This window comes from Nesoenas mayeri (genome assembly GCF_963082525.1).
Source record: "Nesoenas mayeri genome assembly, chromosome: 1".
Classification (NCBI taxonomy): domain Eukaryota; kingdom Metazoa; phylum Chordata; class Aves; order Columbiformes; family Columbidae; genus Nesoenas; species Nesoenas mayeri.
This window is the reverse complement of record NC_137541.1, coordinates 126,188,773-126,208,632: the sequence shown is the minus strand read 5'-3', so window position 1 is coordinate 126,208,632 and position 19,860 is coordinate 126,188,773. Positions and strand designations below refer to the sequence as shown.

Genomic DNA, 19,860 nt, shown 5'->3' with positions numbered 1-19,860 from the left:
AAACTCGAAACCACGGTGAGGATCTGGGGACTGTTCCAGGGAAACCTGCCTTTCACACCAATGCGGTTCGCTTTCAGGACACCCGCCCTGGCGCTGTTTGTTAACTGGGGCTGTTTCACACAAGGGGAGACAATAAGGAGGTGAGGCATGTGTTACCCATTGACCTGACCCTCCGCCTGCCTGGCTGGAGCAGGGCCGCTCTCTTTTTTTATTCCCAGCCCGTCACCTCCAGCCTGAGTGCTGCAGCCACACACAAGTTTTATCAGGTAGAGGAGCAGGACAAGTGGCTCCCTGGGTGGGAGCAGAGCACACGGGTGTACGGCCAGCCCTTGCCCACCTCCTCAAGCTCCCCCGGGGCTCCAGGCTGGTCCCTGCTGGGTGCTGTTCGTACCGACGCTCACACCTCGGCCACAGGTCACTTTAACGCAGTTTTTAATCATCCAGAGGAAAGGAAATGATAACACTTTAAAAAGCATTAAAATGGGACTATTTTCTCTCTTTAAGGAGACAGCTTGTTTGTGCTACAACACTCCCCAAGCAGAGGCAGACTGACACATCTTCCTATTCCCACTGGACACAAGAGGGGAATTTTTCACTATGAGAACACTCAGCCATTGGAACAATCTCCCTAGGGAAGTGGTGGACTCCCCAACATTGGACATTTTTAAGATTCAGCTGGACAGGGTGCTGGGCCATCTTGTCTAGACTGTGCTTTTGCCAAGAAAACTTGGACCAGATGATCCTTCTCGTCCCTTCCAATCTGGTATTCTATGCTTCTATGACTCTACCTATTGTCATATTCACAGCACATGGTTTGCACCCATCGGTGACTGCTCCAGGTAAGATGCCCGGCCCGGTTTATGAGAAAAGTGTGAGGCATAGCTACAGTGCCAGTTGACAGAGACTTATTCCAAGAACTGAATTTCAGGCTTACTCAAACATTTTAGCACAGAGCTAAAGGTTATTGTGTCAGTAATACACAGAAACACTGAAAATACAACAGGGGAACAAAGTTACAAAGAAAAATTATAGTGAAATAGTTACACAGACTTATGCAGTGCATCTGAATTATACTATGTTCATTTTTGAGGTTGTTCCATCCTAAAAAAATATGCACCACAGGCTTTCCTTTAAACCTCTTATATTTTTTCATTGTTATTAGTGCAGAATTGTGCCAATTTTTTATTGGCATCACTATTATAAATTATTTCTGAGAGATTGGATAGCTCATCTCTTAGTGCTCAACAGAATTAAAAACAGTGTATAGTTTCAGGCTACAGAAATCCTTCCAGTTAAAGGAAAGAAAACGATTGATTCAGTTGGATTTTGGTTCAGTTCAAAGGCACTGATTTTTCCTCTTTTCTTTGGCTACAGACACATTTCACGTTACCTTGAGGCTCAAGACAATGCAAGCTTATGTTACCCCAGGGCATGGCCATGTACGCTTACACACAGATAACAAAGCTCATCACAAGCAACCTCCCTCAGCTGCTACAAAGAAAGGATGACTAATACAGTGGTCAAGTTCTACACTTCGAAATAAGAATAATCTCACAAACTAAACATTCTTCCACAAAGATGAGAGCAATATTTAACAGATTTTTTTTTTTCCTGTTTACCAGCATAAGTAACTGTAGCAACTTATGTCTGCAGCTGCAACCTCACAACAAATGTATGTCCCAGCCAGCTGACTTATTAGGCAGAGTCAGAAAGGCAGTAAATGATATATTTAAAACACGGCAAATAAGCAGGGCAGCTGGCTAAAGCCTTGGGAAATAAGATGATGGCGGGGATCCTGAGCATTTTATGACTTGACAGACAAAACTCCCGCATTTAGGAATAAAGAAACCTGCCCTTACCTGAGACATCCTTTCACGATGTTTAGCCTCAAGTCTCTCCTTGGCCTTCTGGAAATGGGCATGTTCATTCTCATCTCCAGGCGTCTCCAAGTACTTGTCAACAGCGTCAGGAGTGCTAGCGGCAGTGGTAGGGACTGAGGTAAAATTTTGAGGTAGTGGAGAGAGAAGAAAGGGGGAAGAAAAGCAGAATGTCTACTTCAGTACAGGTAAAATTTAGTTGGACCAAGCAAGAAACATCTGGTCTAATTTCCACCAGAACAAAGCCATTCATTTGACCTCAGATGAGAATATAAAAATGTTGGTTAGATGCGCATATTACATACAGCAAATATATATAAATATACAGGGATTTCTCCCCCTTGCCTCATTTTATAAACCAGGAGAAACTCTTCAGAGTGAACAAAGCAATGTTATTCAAAAACGTTAGAAACTGCCACCAAAGGAAAAATTCCAAGGAGAAAAAAAAGCAAGCTTGGCAATGACTAAAGTACATAAACCAGCAGAAAGCCCTATGCAAAGTCACATGCTTTGTATATTAGTTTATTTTTAAAAGGTAAACCATAACACACACAAGTGCCAACGCAAGTATCTTCTAAAGCAACTACAGACTCCACAGAAGCCTAATGAAATACCTCAAATCCTTCCCTCAGCAACAGTTTGGTCTCACAGATATTTACTTTATTTGAAATTACTTTGATTAAGAGAACCCCTCATGGATGCAAGAAATAATCAGCAAGCATGCACTAAATGCCAGTCATTCCTTTTGGATAAGCAAACCAGTAGCAGAAAGATTTGCGTGTGGGTTAATTCAAACAAACTGAGAAAGAGTTCCTTGGCTGTGCAGTAACATCCAACATTTCTGTGCTAGAGACATAACAGCACTTTAAAAAGCTCTCCAATGGTGACCAGCTACTTCATTTCAACTATATTGTCCCTAAATATTTTAGTATAGAACTGTTTTAATTTCCCTGGTCCCATTTAGTCCAACGATTGCAAAGCTGGTTTAAGAATTCTAACAAACAAACAAAGACCATATAGATAGTCTGTGCAGGATTTCTTTTAAAATTTGTTTGACTATATACACCACAGTTAACTTCATTTACAGGGGTACTACATTTTAGTCAATAGACTAATACAGGTAGTGAGAAAGCCAGGACCCCTCCAGACCCCAGGCATTTCTCAATGTCTTCAACAGAAGTAAACTTTAATCTTACGATCAGGCTGAGTAATAAGAACCATTATTTATTTATTACTACTTTCCCTTAAAAAAGTTGAAATATCTATATTAAATTATTAAATGAACTCCAAACAGAAGTATAACAAGTTAGTCCCAATGAAATCCATCCTCAAATTTTAAGAAAATATTAAAGCAAAATCCAGACACTTCCTTGTATTTCACCTTAGATATATAACCCCAAAAGCAAAACAAACAAAAAAACCCAAAATTAACACAAAGCCTTTGGCTTTGGCTGCATTTGAGATACCTCTACATTTTCTCTGCAATAGGAATGAATGATTTTGGCTGCTGTTTGTATAAATTGCACAAGAGATTTTCTAAGTTACTCCCTGGGCCAAAGGAAAGGCATTGCTTGGCTCAAAACAGCAACAACAACAAAATCTACAAGCCAACAAAAAAAAATCCAACTGAGAAGTAATATGCAGTGCAAATTATCTCTCCTCCCAACATTTCACCATTTTTCTCTTTGTTTCATAAATATTTAATTACAAGTTTACAAAATCTAACATTTTAAACTTTGTTACTAAATTATTGTGTGTATATATATATATATATATATATATATGAAAGATAGGAACAAATAAGCTTCCCAACTAGCCACAAAAATTACAAAAATAAAATGCAACTCCAAATATTTTCAGTGGGTACTCCTACAGCTTCAGACAATTTAGTCTCTCATACTGTTACAAAAGCATAAAGATTTTCTTTCATTTTAAACTCTTGAAGATAACAACCCGTCTTCAACGATACTGTGCTCTGTGCTGGGGGTGTAGTGCTGCCTGCCCGAAAGGCTACAGCCAGTGTAAATAAATTCCAGAAACAAACCACCCAAAGCTCAGACTGAGTGAAAACATTTCTGTAATGCTTAGAATTATTTGTAAATATCTTTGCTTTTTAATCTCTCAAGCACCAAATTAATTTAATCTACCTTTCTAGAAGCTGCAGTTAAGTACAATACATTTTAGTTCCATTATAAAATGATATTTTATTTCAAAGCAGGAAGAAATTTAAGACAGTCAGACTGAGCAAAGTCCATTCTTTCCTGGCTCCTGTTTCCTGACAAGGGGATCAAACACCCCCAGGCAAGAGCAGTAAATACTCCTTTCCAATGTTTAACCAACCTTGCTGGATTTTCCTTCCAGGACTCAAATTACCTTCTCCCTCTCCCCCCCAAAAAAAACTTGCATGAGATTTAACATTCACAATATGGTGTGGCAATGAGTTTCGTGGTTTCTCCTCTCTCTAGACTCTCCATCACTGCCTCTGGAGGACACAGCAGGATTTAGCACGGGAAGATCAAATGGGGGAGAGCTCCAAGGTATTTGCCATCCTTCTCCATTTTTTAATAGCTTTGTTGTTTTTTTTTTAAACTGAACTTAAGTCTGTACAAATGTGAGTGGAAAGAAGTGATGATTAAAGTAACTGTCCAATAAATTATGCAAATTTAACCTTTAACTTATTTAACAGGAAAAAAGGTCACCAGCATTCGCACTGAGATCAGTTAAGCCACCTGTACATTCAAGGTCTGACTTGCAAAAGCTCCCGTCTCACACACGTGGCCTTTATGGTCCAGGTTTTTGGACAATGAACTTCACAGTGGGATGCCCGAGACAGCCAGGCTGTCTCAGGGGTAGCAGAAAGGATGCGGGCAGTGCACAGATACCTGACTGCAAGCCGCTCTCTCAAGCTGGTGCTATGGAGCAAGGGTGTCGAACTCATTTTCACCGGCAGACACATCAGCCTCGTGGTTGCCTTCAAAGGGCTGAATGTAATTTTAGGACTGTATAAATGTAGGAGTAGTTACTGCTATAGAGGGTAATGCTAACAAAGAGCAATAATGCACGGGAGGAGAAAGTTGCTATCCCTGACCTTGCACAAAAGGCAAAGGGCTGGTGTAACACCACACGGGGCTCTCTGCTGCGCACTCCCAAAAAGAAAGAGGGCTTGGGAACGGGCATGTGGGCAGAAGGGAGCTTGGGGGGCCTGTCTTGTAGTAAGAAGCTCAATCAGTTACACTTACTCACCAGGCAGCGGACTACTAATTTGATTTAGAAAATCTCTACAGATAAAAGATTTCTGATGACAGCCCAATCAGAAAGAAGCAACTGAGGTCTGACGGTTGGAAGCCAAAGCTAGGCAGAAATAAGGCTGGAAATTCAGACCAGAAACAAGGCACACACTTTCAGCAGTAAGTGCAATTAACTATTTGAACAACTTATGCAAAGATACACAGATTTGCCCAAAAACCTGCAACTTTGATTCAGCTGCTGGTGGCCAAAGAGGCCAACCAACGTAACAGCACCAACCACGTCCCATTCTGCAAACAGACATTGTTTGAACTCTTAAAAAAACCAGGATAAGTTTCATTAAAGAGAAGTTTGGTGTGTATGTTTAGGAAAATACTCAAAGGTGGGTTGAAATGGTCATATATGTTTTTGTTTTCTGTTACAACTGAGATTCAGCAGCTTTTTTTTTGAGTGGTTAGCTATGCGCATAATTTGAGATCACAATTGTTTCTCTGACATAAAATAACCAGTCTGCTTAAAATTAAGTAGCTCTACAAGATTTCACTCCCTGTATGTATAAAGCCTGCAAATGATTTTGTGACAACTTCTCCATTCAGTATTAAAAAAAAAATAAATTTATCAACAGTATTTTTAAAAAACCCTTGTGATTCCAACATAACAATAACCAGCAGCTGCCCCTCACAAGAAAAAGAGATGGTTACTGAGCCTCCCTTCTTCTGCATAAAGCAGAAACATTTTAAAATCTCTTCAAGGCCATTGGCACAAAACCTATCCTTTGCACACCAATACCTTTGGGAATTTTGTTTCTAGGGATGTATCGCATGTTTTCTCATAGTAAATTCAGAACAGCTGGTCAGACATGAGTTACATGTAAGGATTCCTTAAAAATCTTCAGTCTGATCTCATTTTTTGACCACATCTGCTCTTATAAGGTAACTCATTCTACTAGTGTGTGAAGACTGATCAAAAAGTGTGTGTTGACAGGTGTGGAAGAAACGTAGCATCAGATGACATTTTCTTCACACTTGCACACTCATTTTACCTGTCAATTCCCACATATATTTTTTTAAAATTTTTATTAGACTTTAAAAACCTCAAAATCCTTTAAAATTCTAACCTTCCTGGAGACACATTTTGCTATTTAAAAACAATTCTTACATAACAGGAGAGCAGGGAAAAAAAAAAAAGCGGGACCATATGCCCCCAGATCCTGCTTTATTATTTCACATAAAAATAAATAATCCATATCAGCCTCTCCAGTGGAAGGAAGATCAGTCACTCACCAGCCCCATATTAAGTGAAAGGATTAGTAGATGCCCCTTTTCTGAATGACATCGGCTGTTGCATATAAGATGGGAAAACATATGAAATGAGAGCATTACCCAGCTACAATGCAGTGTTCAGTGGATGCATTTGTTGCCTATGAATTCCATATATGCAACTGTCTCATTAATGAAGGATTAAGATCAAAGCTTTCAGTTGCTAACTAAGATCACAACTAATTCTAGCACTTGTGACAATCACAAGTGCATGTGGAGTATCTTTAGCGAGAAGGGTTTCTATTATTGCTACTGCTACCTTGTGAAATGAGCTTTTTTTTACAAGGTGGTATCCCCATCCTTTTGTGAATAAGCTACTCTGCTTACAGCAGGGTGGCAAAACCAATGAACAGAATCTAAACAACAGGGAAGGAAAATAACAATTACCTTTTTATTACAAAACAGATACATTACGGACTGAATGAGACAAGACAAATGAGGCCTGGGAAATGTTGTAGCAAATTACCGTTATTTTAAACACAGGGAAAAAGCTGTACAAGGATGAGCTTTTACATAAGAAATTGTTGAATTTAATATGATTGAATTATTTGGAGGAAAGCATGTGCCAAATTGGTACACCTTCTAGTAGAGAGCAATACTGGGGCACAGAGCAGTCAAGTGTATTTACATAGTATATATAAATTATAATCTACTGCATTATAGAGACAACTATTCTCATTCTTAGCACTGTAAACTGGAGGATCAGCAAAGTGTCATTCCTTTTACCTTTTAACTACTTTATCTTCATACATGCTTTCACCAAGAGCACTTTCTGAACCCTGTCTAAAACGAAAAGACAAAGGGGAAGGCAGAGTTCCTCTCACAGTCAATAACACAAGGGAGACCTGGTGAGAATGAAAACCAGATATATGCCCAGTTTTACCATTTTACCTGTAAGCAGTGGGTTGCTGCTGCTGGTTTCTCTTTAGGGTTTTGGGGGCAAACAGCCAGCACTGCTGTGCTCCCAGGGCTGGCAGGAGCTCTGGGAGGCAGATCTTTCACCCAGTGGCTCATCAGCACTTCTCCCAGCCTGGAAGCCAAATGCAGAGCACTGACCTGCTCTGACCACCTGCAGAGCCTGAGGCTCCCGTCCTTCTGGCCACTCAACTCCAGCTGCTCAGTCTTCTAGTTTTCGCAAAGATGATCAATACTGCAAACTCCCATTAAGTTATTCACTGATAATAAGGCTCAACCATTTCAAATACATATTTATGACTCAGCCTGATCACAAAACCATTCAGCTGGGTTTTATTTATCCTGCACGCTTGCTTGATCTTCATGTTTTGACAATTATCTTTAAGACATCCAAAAGTGTTTGAAAGTAAAGCTTTCTTCATAAAAACTGAGGGATTCTGACTGCAACAGTTGGGACTCGGAAAGCAAAAAACATGGACTAACAGACTATAGAAAAAGAAATATATTCTTCTGCCAGAAAAAATATATGCACATTGGTACTGAATTAAGAAAAAAAGCCCCCTCTAACAGTGGTGGTTGCACACTCAGGGATCATATCTGAAGTAGTAAAAAGAACCATCATGTCTGAGACTTGACTTGTCAACCTTCAATTTCAAGCTGCTTCTTAGCTTCCAAAATTTTGTTAAATTAAGTGTTCCTAAAGTGGATTAGAAAGGACAATGTTTAAAAACGTCCACTAGTTTAGCTGAAAGAGATTCCATGCACAGGTGACATGAAGAGAGTTAACACATGAAAGAGAACCCAGTGTTCTAGAGCGATGCTCTTCCCTTTCTTAGTAGCTGGGTTATCTCAGTGTTTTGTTATCCCTCAAGGCTAAACTACTTTGTCATAAAAAAATGCGTATAGTTCCTTGAGTATTTCGTAACTTGCATTAGTACTCAAAGAACAACTACAGGTCAATGTAGCAACTCTGGCCTGAAAATACAATTGTCTGGAGATAGAGAATCACATATTTAAAAGTTACACTCCTTGAACTTTACTTTGCAAAGACTGATCCGATCTTCATTTGATGTGTTATAGTTTAAATAGTTGGTATGGCATCAAAACAATAGGCAGCTTGAAAGAAAGTTTAGTGAAATCCCTCACTGAGACTGCCTGGCGAGAAAAACCATACCATATTCGTATTATTCCTCATCTATTGCTGTAATTAAAGTTGATACTTGACAGCTAAACTAGGTTTAAGTTAAATTTTCTCATACAAGAATCCTTTGTGTAAGAACTTCCAAGATACATTTCCTACCAATGCAAAGGTAGAACTTGGCAATCATGCTTTCACTGCATCTCCATGAATGCTTCTTCCTTTTCACCAGCCCTGACAAATGCAATTTTGTCTTGCTCATACCCATCCAACACTCATCTCAGCCATTAATTGCTTGGATCACCCCCTCTGAGTTCTTAGTTTCATTTAGTGCTTGGGAGGAGGTCCCCAAAGGAAACTTTCTTCAAGCATCTTTGCAATACTCTGCTTCAAGGTCATTATCTTTTGATTCGTCACCATGAATTTAAATATTTATGAGGGGAAAAAACCCCGACTAAATTCTTCACCTGCTACATCAAATGAGACTGCTATGAACAAATACAAGCCAGAAGTATTCTCATGAATATGACTGCTGCCAAGGTTGTAAACAAGTCATCAGGTTCCACAGAGTAAAAAGACCTGTGGTTAGACTCATGAAAACAAATTACAGCAAAACCAGTGTCTACAATAACAGATTACATTAAAAAAATTCCTAGTGCTTGAAATTATCAGTAGTCTAACTCTTGTACGTGAAAACATTTGCATAATTTCCCTTTTGAATCCTAAACTTTACCCAATTGGTTTTTAAAAAAGGCCCACTCCAACATTGGCTCCATGTGTTGTTCAAGAGTGCAATATAGTGCAAAGTTACGTAGATAAAGAAACTAGGAAAAATAGATTAGTCACTTGCATCCACTAAAGGTGATAGTCAAAATCAACAATTTAAATAGGTTCTATTAGAACGCACCCCATTACAGCTTCTAGGCACTGAATGGTAAGTGTCAAACATTCACAATGACTGACGAATTGCAAAAAAAGGTTTTTCTTAAGATTTCACCTACACTATTTGAAATTTGCCTCATCTCCACCAAGACACATGACTCATGCCAGAGAAAATAAAACCAGCAGATACAGGCAATTCATGCCAGAGAGGGTGGGAGAGGGACACATTTAAGTGAAGCCTTGAGAGGTAATGTCCCCTTTACCGCTAATTTGGGAAGCAGTTCAACAATTGATTATAAAGAGCCCTAGTCATGAAGCAACAGGCTGTCCTAGAGTGATTGGCTTAGTGAATTTGTAATAACTTCAGGGGTTCTATTCATTCAAATAGAAGACTTCGTACTTACGTGAAATGCTTCCTTGCAGTATCATTACTTATAAAGACAGACTTTTAGGATTTGCAATGTTATCACTAGACGCCTGTATTTTAAATTCTATCTCTCTCCTGTAGTGCCATGACTAATTAGTGCTGTAGCTAGTTGCTGCAATAAAGAGTTTCCAGTGCTCCAGATGTGGCCCTAATTTCTGTCTTTGAGCCTTCTAACTGACCTCAAGCTCAAGCAGTCTCTGCAGTTGTACACATAAAATGAGCAACCACCCACTAAATAAGACAGAGGATTAAAATGTGGGTATACTTTACCATTCTGCTTCCCGGATTCCACAGCAGTTCTTTAATGCCTTAGACACGCTCTGGAAGTTGGCATGCCAAGTGTAGCTGCCAAAACACTTTACTTACTGCTACCTGGGGAGATGTCAAGACCCTAAACAAGTAACAAATGGATAAAGGAAATTCTGACAATAGGAGTATCACCTTGTAAGTCTTTGCTGTTAGAAGGTACAGATTGTTATTTGCAGTACCTCTGAAGAGAAATTAAACTGGACACAGCAAAACACTAGAGGTCTTGAATTTTCCCCTCACTTAAAAGCATGAAATGGAAACACACTAAGATCGATTTCATCAATTATCAGGGACAGACTGATACTAATCTGTAGGCAAGCTGAAGCTAGCCTACATGAAAAGCAGGAAGAGTGGATCTCCCATATTAGTCTTAGTCTCGTGAAAATGTTTTGATCTATATTTAGGAGGGTTTGACATTCCATGTACATTACGAAATTGTAGCTTTTTGTGTATTTATTTTCATATCTTCCATTTGAAATGGAAATAAAGTATCTGCCACTTAAAAATCATCACCAGATTTAGCAAGTTTGTAAGTTTACAACATTTAGCCTAGAGAATAAATACTATGCTACCTAAATTCACCAAAAATTTGTGATCAGGACTTAGAAAGATTGAAAACGAAGCAATGCATGTTGACATTTAAACTTATTATGAGGTCTCAGGGTTTACAGTAAGAAGGAGGCAACTGACAACACTGAACCCTGTTGGTTCCCTCTGTTGTTAGCCATAGGAATTCAGTACAATGATAAAATCCCCATTTTACAATAGGTCATTTCAATGGTATGTCAAAGTGTTGAAAATCTGACTGTGCCACCAGAGACCAGCTCCCTCCAGCTTCAGGCAGCACAAATTCCACTCCCCTCTGAATGCACCATGCTGCGGCTGCAGGAGCTGCTGGGAGAGCCTTCTCCTGTGCAACAGCTGACAAATGAAACACATTTAAGGGAACTAATTTTCTCACCTTTGAAGCTCCTTCTGTCCCCAAGTTAAGGCTTGAACATTAACTTAATTTCAAAATAGTTCTTATTAAAAATATGTATTTCCTGTAGCTTAAAGGATGTTTAACAACTAACAATTAAGAGGCAAGTGAAAATAAATTGTGTAATAGATTACTTTTTAGTATGACAATAAGACAGAAATCATTCCTTTAATAACAGCAATTTATCGTCTTCTGCTTATTCTCATCAATACACATCCATCCTGAGGTCATTAAACCTGAATTAACTGCCTGATAGGTCCTAATGACATCAAAGGAGCCATTATGGCCAGTCACACAGTAGGAGTCTGAGTCTTTATATTGAATAGAAATTGTAGACAGTATTGAACATCCTTATTAAAAATCAATAGAGAGCAGGCTAAAGGAACTGGTAACAAGATCCTTAAAGCCACCTACTTCTAGGGCAATTATACATCAATTCCCATGTAGCTGGGTGATGAATGAAAAAATTTGACAGCAGTAGCTCCTACTCAACAGACAAATCATTTCTGTCAGACCTCGGAGCACTGGTCAAATTCATTGATAATGGAGAGATCAGACTCACCTTTTCACATCAAGATGAAGAGACTTCAGCAAGGAAGCAGAACAAAACATGATATATTTTTTTCTCTGTAGACAATGTGTTCAGGATATTAGTACTCCATATTTGTACTTTCAGTATTCACAGTATATAAGTATTTTTGACAACAGAACATCCTCAGGATTTGTTTCAGTTGAATTTTGATGCATTATGAGAAAAAATAAACTCATATCCCACTATCTCATCTTTTGCCCACTATTCAAGAGAAACCCAACCACTATCCAATATTTAGTATTACTTTCTTTAAAATCTAACTTAGTTTTTCTCGCAAACTGCAGTTAGACCAAGAAAAGCCTTGCTTTCAATGTCCATCTTGTCCCCTCTCTAAGAGAGACTCACAAGGGAGCAACAATAATGCAAATATTGGAGAGAAAAGGAATAAGAACAAAGTAAATAAATAAGCGGGGTGGGGGAGTTTGGGGAGTGGGGCACAAAAGTAAAATAGAACTAAGAACTATTAAGGGTGATGGGGGAGGGGGGAAAGACAGGACAGAACAAAGGTGGCCTAGATACAGTAGATGAGCCCAGAGGAACATAAAGGAATCTATACAGGTGTATACACCAGGGTATAGAGCACACTGAAATAACACGAAAATACAGGAACAAAAAGATCACTAAAGTAGCTTGGAAAGTGCACCCTATCGGCTCAACTGCTGTTTGAGAAAATACTGAAGAAACCCAGAAAAAAAGCCCTCTGGGAGATCTATTCTAACAGAAAAGACCAGCTCTATTTTTCATTACTGCCAGTTATGCAAATGAAGCCATGTATCTCAAGTACTCAACCTAACTCTATTTTCCTTAAAAAGAAAATGACTTGGATCAAAAACTGTGAATCCCAAAGTAAACCAAGATATCTATGGGAAGAACACAAATGGTAATGCTCTTGGCATTGTTTTATTGAACTGAACCTAAAAGAAACCCCAAAACAACTTCCATGAGAGAGAGAGGAATCTCCGGGGCTTATCTGAATATCCTAATGAATATATTATACAGCAATTTTAGAAGTTGTTTCTCTCTCCATTTTTGATTTTACATGCTGCATAAGAAATCCCAGTCTTTGAAGATGGTTTATCCTCCTAAACAGCATGAGCACAAATAGTACAACTTCTGCTGCCAAGAGACAAGTTTGAAGAAGGAAGACAATCTAATTGCACTAGATGATCTTTCGAGGTCCCTTCCAATCCCTAACATTCTGTGATTCTGTAATTTCTAAGTTTTGTTAAACCCATAATATTCTTTTTAAGATCATAACCGAGGCCATCTCTTGTAGCAGAAGATTTCCTGCAAAAAGATCACTAGCTGTTGGGAAATGGATCTGAGCAGTCTCACTTTTGACAGAGTAAACTCTGCTGCTTACTTTTACAAGCAGTTGGTGCTATGATTTCAGCTATAAACTGTATATGGAAGGCAACAGCACTGCATTATCAGTTTGACCAGAGTCTCATCCCTCCAAGTTTTACTGTGTAAGAATAAGACTCATGAAGTCTGATTTGTGATGTGACAGCTCTTTAGCAACACCCTTCCCTCTGCGTAATAATTTTGCAGCACTATGAAAGGCAGAAATGAAACTCTCAGACTGCAGCGCTGGGTAACTGCAGCTCTGCATCCAAGATACACAGTGTGAGGAGATCTCTGAGTCTGCACAGAGTGCCACTGGAGAATTTGGACAAAAAAATGCATCCAAATGGATAAACTTGAAGGGCAGGAACCAAAACAAACCTGAAAAAAACGTACATTCAACAAAACAAATCTTGCAAGAATCAGGATCTCCTACAAGTCCTTATTTATGCTGTTGCCCAGCCTTCACAAAATACTCTAGATTTCTTAATAATGCTGACAAAGGCAGTAATAATTCTGAATTCTTACCAGGTATGTGAAAAGGCTGACTTTTTCCAACAAGAACCAGCATATGCAGCTTTTAGAAACTCTTCTACTGACCATAAAGGTAAAATGCTCAGCACAAAGGGCCAACAGCTATTTTTCATTTAATCCTGCCTTGTTGGATGTGAAATGTAAGGATGAAGACACACTCCCCCATTTTAAAAAATAGTTTTAATTTCTGGGGAAAGGAATGGGTACTGTCAGAAGAGGTGTAAGATTAGTGGTAGGTGACTTTCATTTGCCTCTTATAGATCAAGCGAATGCCTGAAGTATCCAGAGCTGTGTGCAAGTAAATCATGTTCAGACCTGTCATTTTTCCCTTGCTAACTGGGACTACTTCCAGATGCAAAGTAGCAAAAGATTCAGTTTCTCAGTTATTTCCATTATTAGTTTTGACAGCCGTCATCTTGTCTGGGATCAAGTCACGACTTCAGCATTATACTTACCCATATGCAACTGAAAATGGTAACTGCCCTTCACAAATTCCCTATTAGTCAAGGCAGTAAAGAATAAACACAGCCTCAACTCAGCTATCTGAAACTAAACGTACAACAGCTCGAGTATTTTTTTTTAGAATTATTGTTCAACATCTCTCTCACTGCCGCTTTCTTCTTCGCTTCTCATCTGCATGAGCCAGCTACCGTCAGCATCAATATCAACTTCAATATCTACTGCTCCTCAATATCACACCCCCTCCATTTTTCACTGTATAATTATTTCTTCTTTAAAATACTCTCTTTTTCTCCACTATTGTCCTAATTTAACTCATTACTGGCCTGCTCCTCCGTGCCCGGTAAGCAGGCAGTGCAGTGAGATACCTACTCACTCTTTACTGTGCCAGATCCAAACAGGAGGCAATACTCTCCCCCAAGAGTATGTGCTGGCGAGGCAGTTGGGAGGGGAGCATACCAGAGGCTCCCAAAACAAAACCCAGCTGATAAATCTAGGGTCTGATTCATCAGCTTTAGTATTCTGTGATGGAGAAATCCATCCTTCTCAAACCAAAAAAATCACAGTGAAAACACTCTTTCTTCAGGCAAAGTGATAATTAAAATATGAGGTCTGTTAAAGTAAGTGGGAGGTGATTCACATCCATTCATATCGCAGCCCTCAGGGAAACCTAAAAAAATCAGATGTCATTTCTCCCCTTTCCGTCGCAAAAACAAACAAACTACAAGAAACTAAAAACAAACAGGCAAAATGAAAAATGAAAAAAATGGAAATAAACACTCTGTTATAATTGCTTTGATTAAGAAAGGTCAGAAATAACACATGAAATTACACAGAAATAATACATGAAAAAATAAATGAAAACAACATCAGTGAGCTATTCTCAAACTTACCTGAAGCTCTCCAAGAGTTTGTGCTTTGTTCCTACACATGCACTGTACACACACACACCCCCCCCAGAGCCACGCGGAATGTCAGTACGCGTTAGACAGGAGATTAGGAAGAGAAAGTGAGTGCGAAGGCCTCGTCTAAGGCAGCGTTAGGCTGTGAGCCACCTCCCTGCAGAGCCCCGTCTACAGCACCCAGAAGTCGCCCACTGCTACACCAGGTTAGCGAGAATAGAGACTAGAGAGGGCCTAGCAGTGAGCGGACAGCCCGCGGCCGGGGGGTTAGTGTGAGCCCCGTCCCATCGGGGTGCAGAGGGGACTTACTGAGGCTGCCACAGACCGCCATGCAGTACTCCTCCGAGTCAAAGTTGTTCCGGTTCCCGCCGCAGCCGCCGTAAAAGAAGGGCGCGCACTTTCCTTCGGCCACGTCAAAGTACCAGCGGGAGATCATGGCGCGGCAGGGACCCGTCTCGGCTTGCTCAGAGCACACCTCTAGTCACGGGAGACCCAGAGGAACCACATTTAGCATGGGAATTGTCTTGTCTCGGTTTCTTAATTAGGTGCCTCTCGACGTCCACATGCGCCAGTGAGGAGGGAGTTGCACCAAGAGGGTGTTTCGGGGAACGGGAAACCCTTACTTGGAAAACCACCCCGGAGACAACCAAGGTACATTTTGAACTGACTCGAATCTTTGATTTGTGCCACTAAATCTCCTTAACCTGCCTACTGGTTTATGTTTTTAGCTACTCTACCCACACACACTGAGAGGTGCTGCCCTGAAACAAGCTCCAGCATGGTGGTAATGGTGCAAGTGTGAAGTTTCATCTGTTTCCAGGCTGGGGGGGTACAACCACCCCCCAGTTCCTGCCCATGGGGCTTTGCTGAAGGTCCCTGGCAGGTTCCCACTCGGCACCTCTTTGGAAGGGGAACATCTGAAAGCAGAAGGTTCCACTTTCTTTTTTTTTAGCTGTACATCCTCCCCAAACCCTCCTCACCCCCACCTAACCTCCCCCCACCAGCTGAGAAGCTTTCCTACATTATAAAAAAGGAAAAAAAAAAAAAGAAAAACAAAACAAAACAAAATGAAAATATTTATGAGTTATAGAGGAAAACAAATTCTCTTCAGACACCTCTTTATGTACATTCACTGCTGAAGAAACTCCCTCTTGCAATCCACCCAGCACAGGGTTTATAATTCATAGTTCGAGGGTTCACATATATCAAATTACTGCCATAGCTTTATCCCATCCATGGGAGGAAATCTCATCCCCAGTGAATACATATAGGAAAAAATTAAAACGGTTTGTGTTCACTGTTAGCTGCCACAGTCTCTGCCTACATCCTGCAACACATGAAAACCTGAGGGAAGAACCAAACCACACAAATTAAAGGAAGACAAAGCAAATTAGGCCCACAGTTTGGAATTCAGCCAATTACACATGTAAATATATAGCCCTTTACCAATAATGTTCCAAACAGACAAAACCAGTTTTATCTTTCAACGTGCTGCGTAAGTAATTTCAATTCTACATCACGTTTAAACACCAATACACCCCTCATTTGCTTTCATCCCACACACTGCATTGGCAGACAAACTGGTAAGTTCAACTAGAGGCTTCTAAATTCTCTGCATATATTTGAATTTTGTGGAAGGCACATCCCTAAGGGTTGCAAGGTATGAAGAACTATCAGTGCATTAGCACTGAAAATCCCCCTCACGCTCATTACCTCTTGGATGCTGGCTACAAAGAACCTTGCCTTTCAGAATCTGTCCTAATCCATCACTTCATTCTCCCTGGGAGCACTGATACTTATAAACAGATTCTATATTTAATTGTAATTGATAGTCAGTGTCTATCTACATTTCCTTATATATTTAACAGAGGTATAATTTCACACGTATTTAACATAATCATATACAGTACCTGTAAATAATGTCAAGAGTCAATTTTAGGGAACATTCATTTGGTCTAAGAGAAACAGATCCACCTATGCGATCATCAAAGATGTGCTACAACTGTCACAGCTCTGTCCCAAGCAATTAGGAGAAAGGAACAGCAGGGGGTAAAGGAATATTAGGGGCTTTTTCTTTAAGAAAAAAAAAAAAAGTGTATTTAATTGTAAAATACATTAATTACAACTAATTGTTTACTACATATGATTAATTATAGACCACATTTAGTATACAGGTGCTTCTCCTGATTTATTTTAAAATCAAATCCAGCCCTGCCATCCAATTATACAGTCAAATCTTCACACAAAGCTAACTTTGCACAGCCTTGGAGGAGCTGCCACATGTCAATTAAAAATGAATAGTGACTCTTGACATTAAAGAGACAGGTATAATCAAGAGAATTTTTGCTGACATGAAATGTCATTTAAAAAAACCACAAAGGTCTCAACTCAGTCTTTCTTAGTTAATGTTGATGAGGTGCTGACACCTACCCCATAAAATAAGCACCTTCTACATTTCCCTCAAAATATTAGTTTTGCTATGAAGTCTGACTTATTTCATCTTGCACTGTTAACACTTAAGGGCTATCAGGATGGGAACAATTCACAGATTTAATCAGAATTTTCCTATAGGTACCTCTCTCTCGCAGAAACAGCAGCAGGGTTTTTTGGCAGGTACAAATAACGTGCAAAAGTGATGGCAATTTTCCATCAAATATCTGATGCCAGTGATAACAAGGAATTGGCTCTTCGGAAACTAAAGTCATTTATGCACATGAACATGCACTTGAACAATCATTCAAGAAATCACAGGGCAGCACATCAGAAAGAACAAGCCTGAAGCACCACAGCCCAGCATTGTGGCCAGCGGTCTGACGCCCACCCGACCTGTCATTGCCCACCAGGCTGGTGGTGACACTACAGGGCAGTGGGGGGACATCCTGCACACCAGCCTGCACAGCTGTACTTCTTTGGTGAGACCTAAATGGTAATTATTTCATCACAGAGAGAAATAGCCTACTGTGAAAACAGTTTATGACCTAAATGTAGATGAACAAGGAGGGGAGCAAATGCTCTGGGTTGCTGTTTTACAGCTGCACTGTTTGAAGGAGGCATGTTGCTCTTCCAGTCTAGGAAACTTCTTGCTGTTGTCACCCCTTTCCCAGTGATGACTCCACCGTTGCCTGTTCTCTGGTTCGGTGCAAAGATACAATTTTAAACCAGCTTTGATGCCCAGGAAATGGTCCCATTGCTCCTCCTGCTGCACCAGTTGCTCCTCTCATGCCCCTCCATATCCCCCTCACTTGGCTTCATATAAAAAAGTCACAACATTTGATCCTCAGCTGCACCACCACAACTAAGAAGATAGGGAAATGAAATACAAAGACGGGAAATTCAACACATCATCTTGCTCTATTAATTCAAACATTCTTTCCTTTTCCACCATTCCTAATGCCTATGATGGATGAGCTACAGTACTTTCACAGATATTAGCAGTAGACAGGCAACATATACTGCTAAATGATTCGTCAAAAAATTAAAAGCTGTCTTTCCTTCATATATCAATCTTATTGCTAAAACCGATTAGGAGTTACTTTTTGACACTGTATAATTCAATTTCACTTGACACAAATAATTTGTATGAAGTACAGTATTATCAGTGAGCTTTGCTTTGTTTAAGGACCACGCTCACTCTTCCCCCTTCAAAGATGCATTTTTGCCTTGGGCTCCACAGCATTGCATAAAATTGAAGAGGACAAGCCTTTGCCACAATCTAGGTTCACAAGCGGTCTAAGTTCTAACTCTCTTTTCAGACACTTCCAGTTTTCACACCATTCTTCCCTAACAGAAAAATGTATCTCAACTTCTTTGTGCCTTAAACCAAAGATGACAGTTGCCAATACTTCTCCTCACCAAAACCTTAGAGCTGGCAAATTATTTTTGAGATAATCAGGACAGTATAATTCAGCTTTCCTTATTCTAAACTTCTTATAGTTATTCCAAGCCTCTTAATGCAAGAAAAGTTGTTTCTAACCAAGCAGGTAGATCATTCCCTGAAAGACATTACTGTGGCAAAGCTTTTTGATTTGCTTTGCAATCAATAGTTAAAGTGCTATAGTGAAAACAAATTAGTTACACTAAACATCAGCATTGACTGTGTTATTTTTCCTTTGAAAAGTACAGGCTTCAGCATTCTAGGAAATACACAGTTTTCAAGTATGTGGACATTGATTTACAGTGGCTTTACACAAAGTACTTCCATAAACACTCATTTACCAAAATGCTGTTAGTAGAACTAATTAGAATTTATGTGCAAACATTTTAGACACTGTTGAAGATCAGTTTTTACTGAAGGAAATATAAAATACGTACTGAATGGCATTCTAAAATTTTTCATCACCACAGTAATTGTTTTTTTCTGTTCCTTGGAAGAAAATTGATTTTAAATCAAAGTGAAATTATAATTGCTTTATGTCAAACTCTCAACTCCATGCTTTTTTTTTTCCACATGGGACTACCACTCTGTGAACATCAACTTTTTCAACTGAGAAATCGGAAATAAAATTTTAACTTCTAATAAGGGAAAAAAAATTAAAGCTATATTTACATACTTCTACCACTGAAGGTTACTCAGTATTTTCTTCAGGATTTAATTTATTTACGTGATCCTCAGAATTAAGCTCATTTAAATGCTGGCTCAGTCAGTTCCAAATTTTAAACCAGAAATGAAATTTGAGTAGAATTTCAGAAAAAAATACAAACAGCAGGAGTTAGACAATCATCTCCAAGCTACCTTGGTCCTATCTAGGACCTCTGAAAAACTTGTACCTGAACAGTACATCAGAGAGACACAATCATGTTGTCTTACAAATATTACAAGTTCTTTAATTTAGCCATGTGAATGGAAAAAATAATGTATTTATGACTCTGTGCTACCAGCCATTCAAGTTTGAAGTGGATATTGTCAAGTATATATAAATAAGTACTGGTGTTACAAG

At 39.4% G+C, this 19,860-nt stretch overlaps 1 protein-coding gene across 5 annotated transcripts in view; it reads right to left on the bottom strand.

The window, feature by feature from the left end:
• Positions 1-19,860, bottom strand: part of APP (amyloid beta precursor protein) — a gene marked incomplete at both ends in the record, with an annotated part of 219,018 nt that overhangs the window by 72,023 nt on the left and 127,135 nt on the right. For 3 of the 5 annotated variants that reach the window (XM_080345583.1, XM_080345584.1, XM_080345585.1), the window contains one exon: positions 1,860-1,993. In XM_080345583.1, coding sequence (XP_080201709.1) covers positions 1,860-1,993 — 134 coding nt within the window. Of the gene's footprint in view, positions 1-1,859; positions 1,994-15,232; positions 15,401-19,860 lie in introns of all 5 variants that reach the window. The other 2 variants (XM_080345581.1, XM_080345582.1) reach the window with 1 other exon arrangement.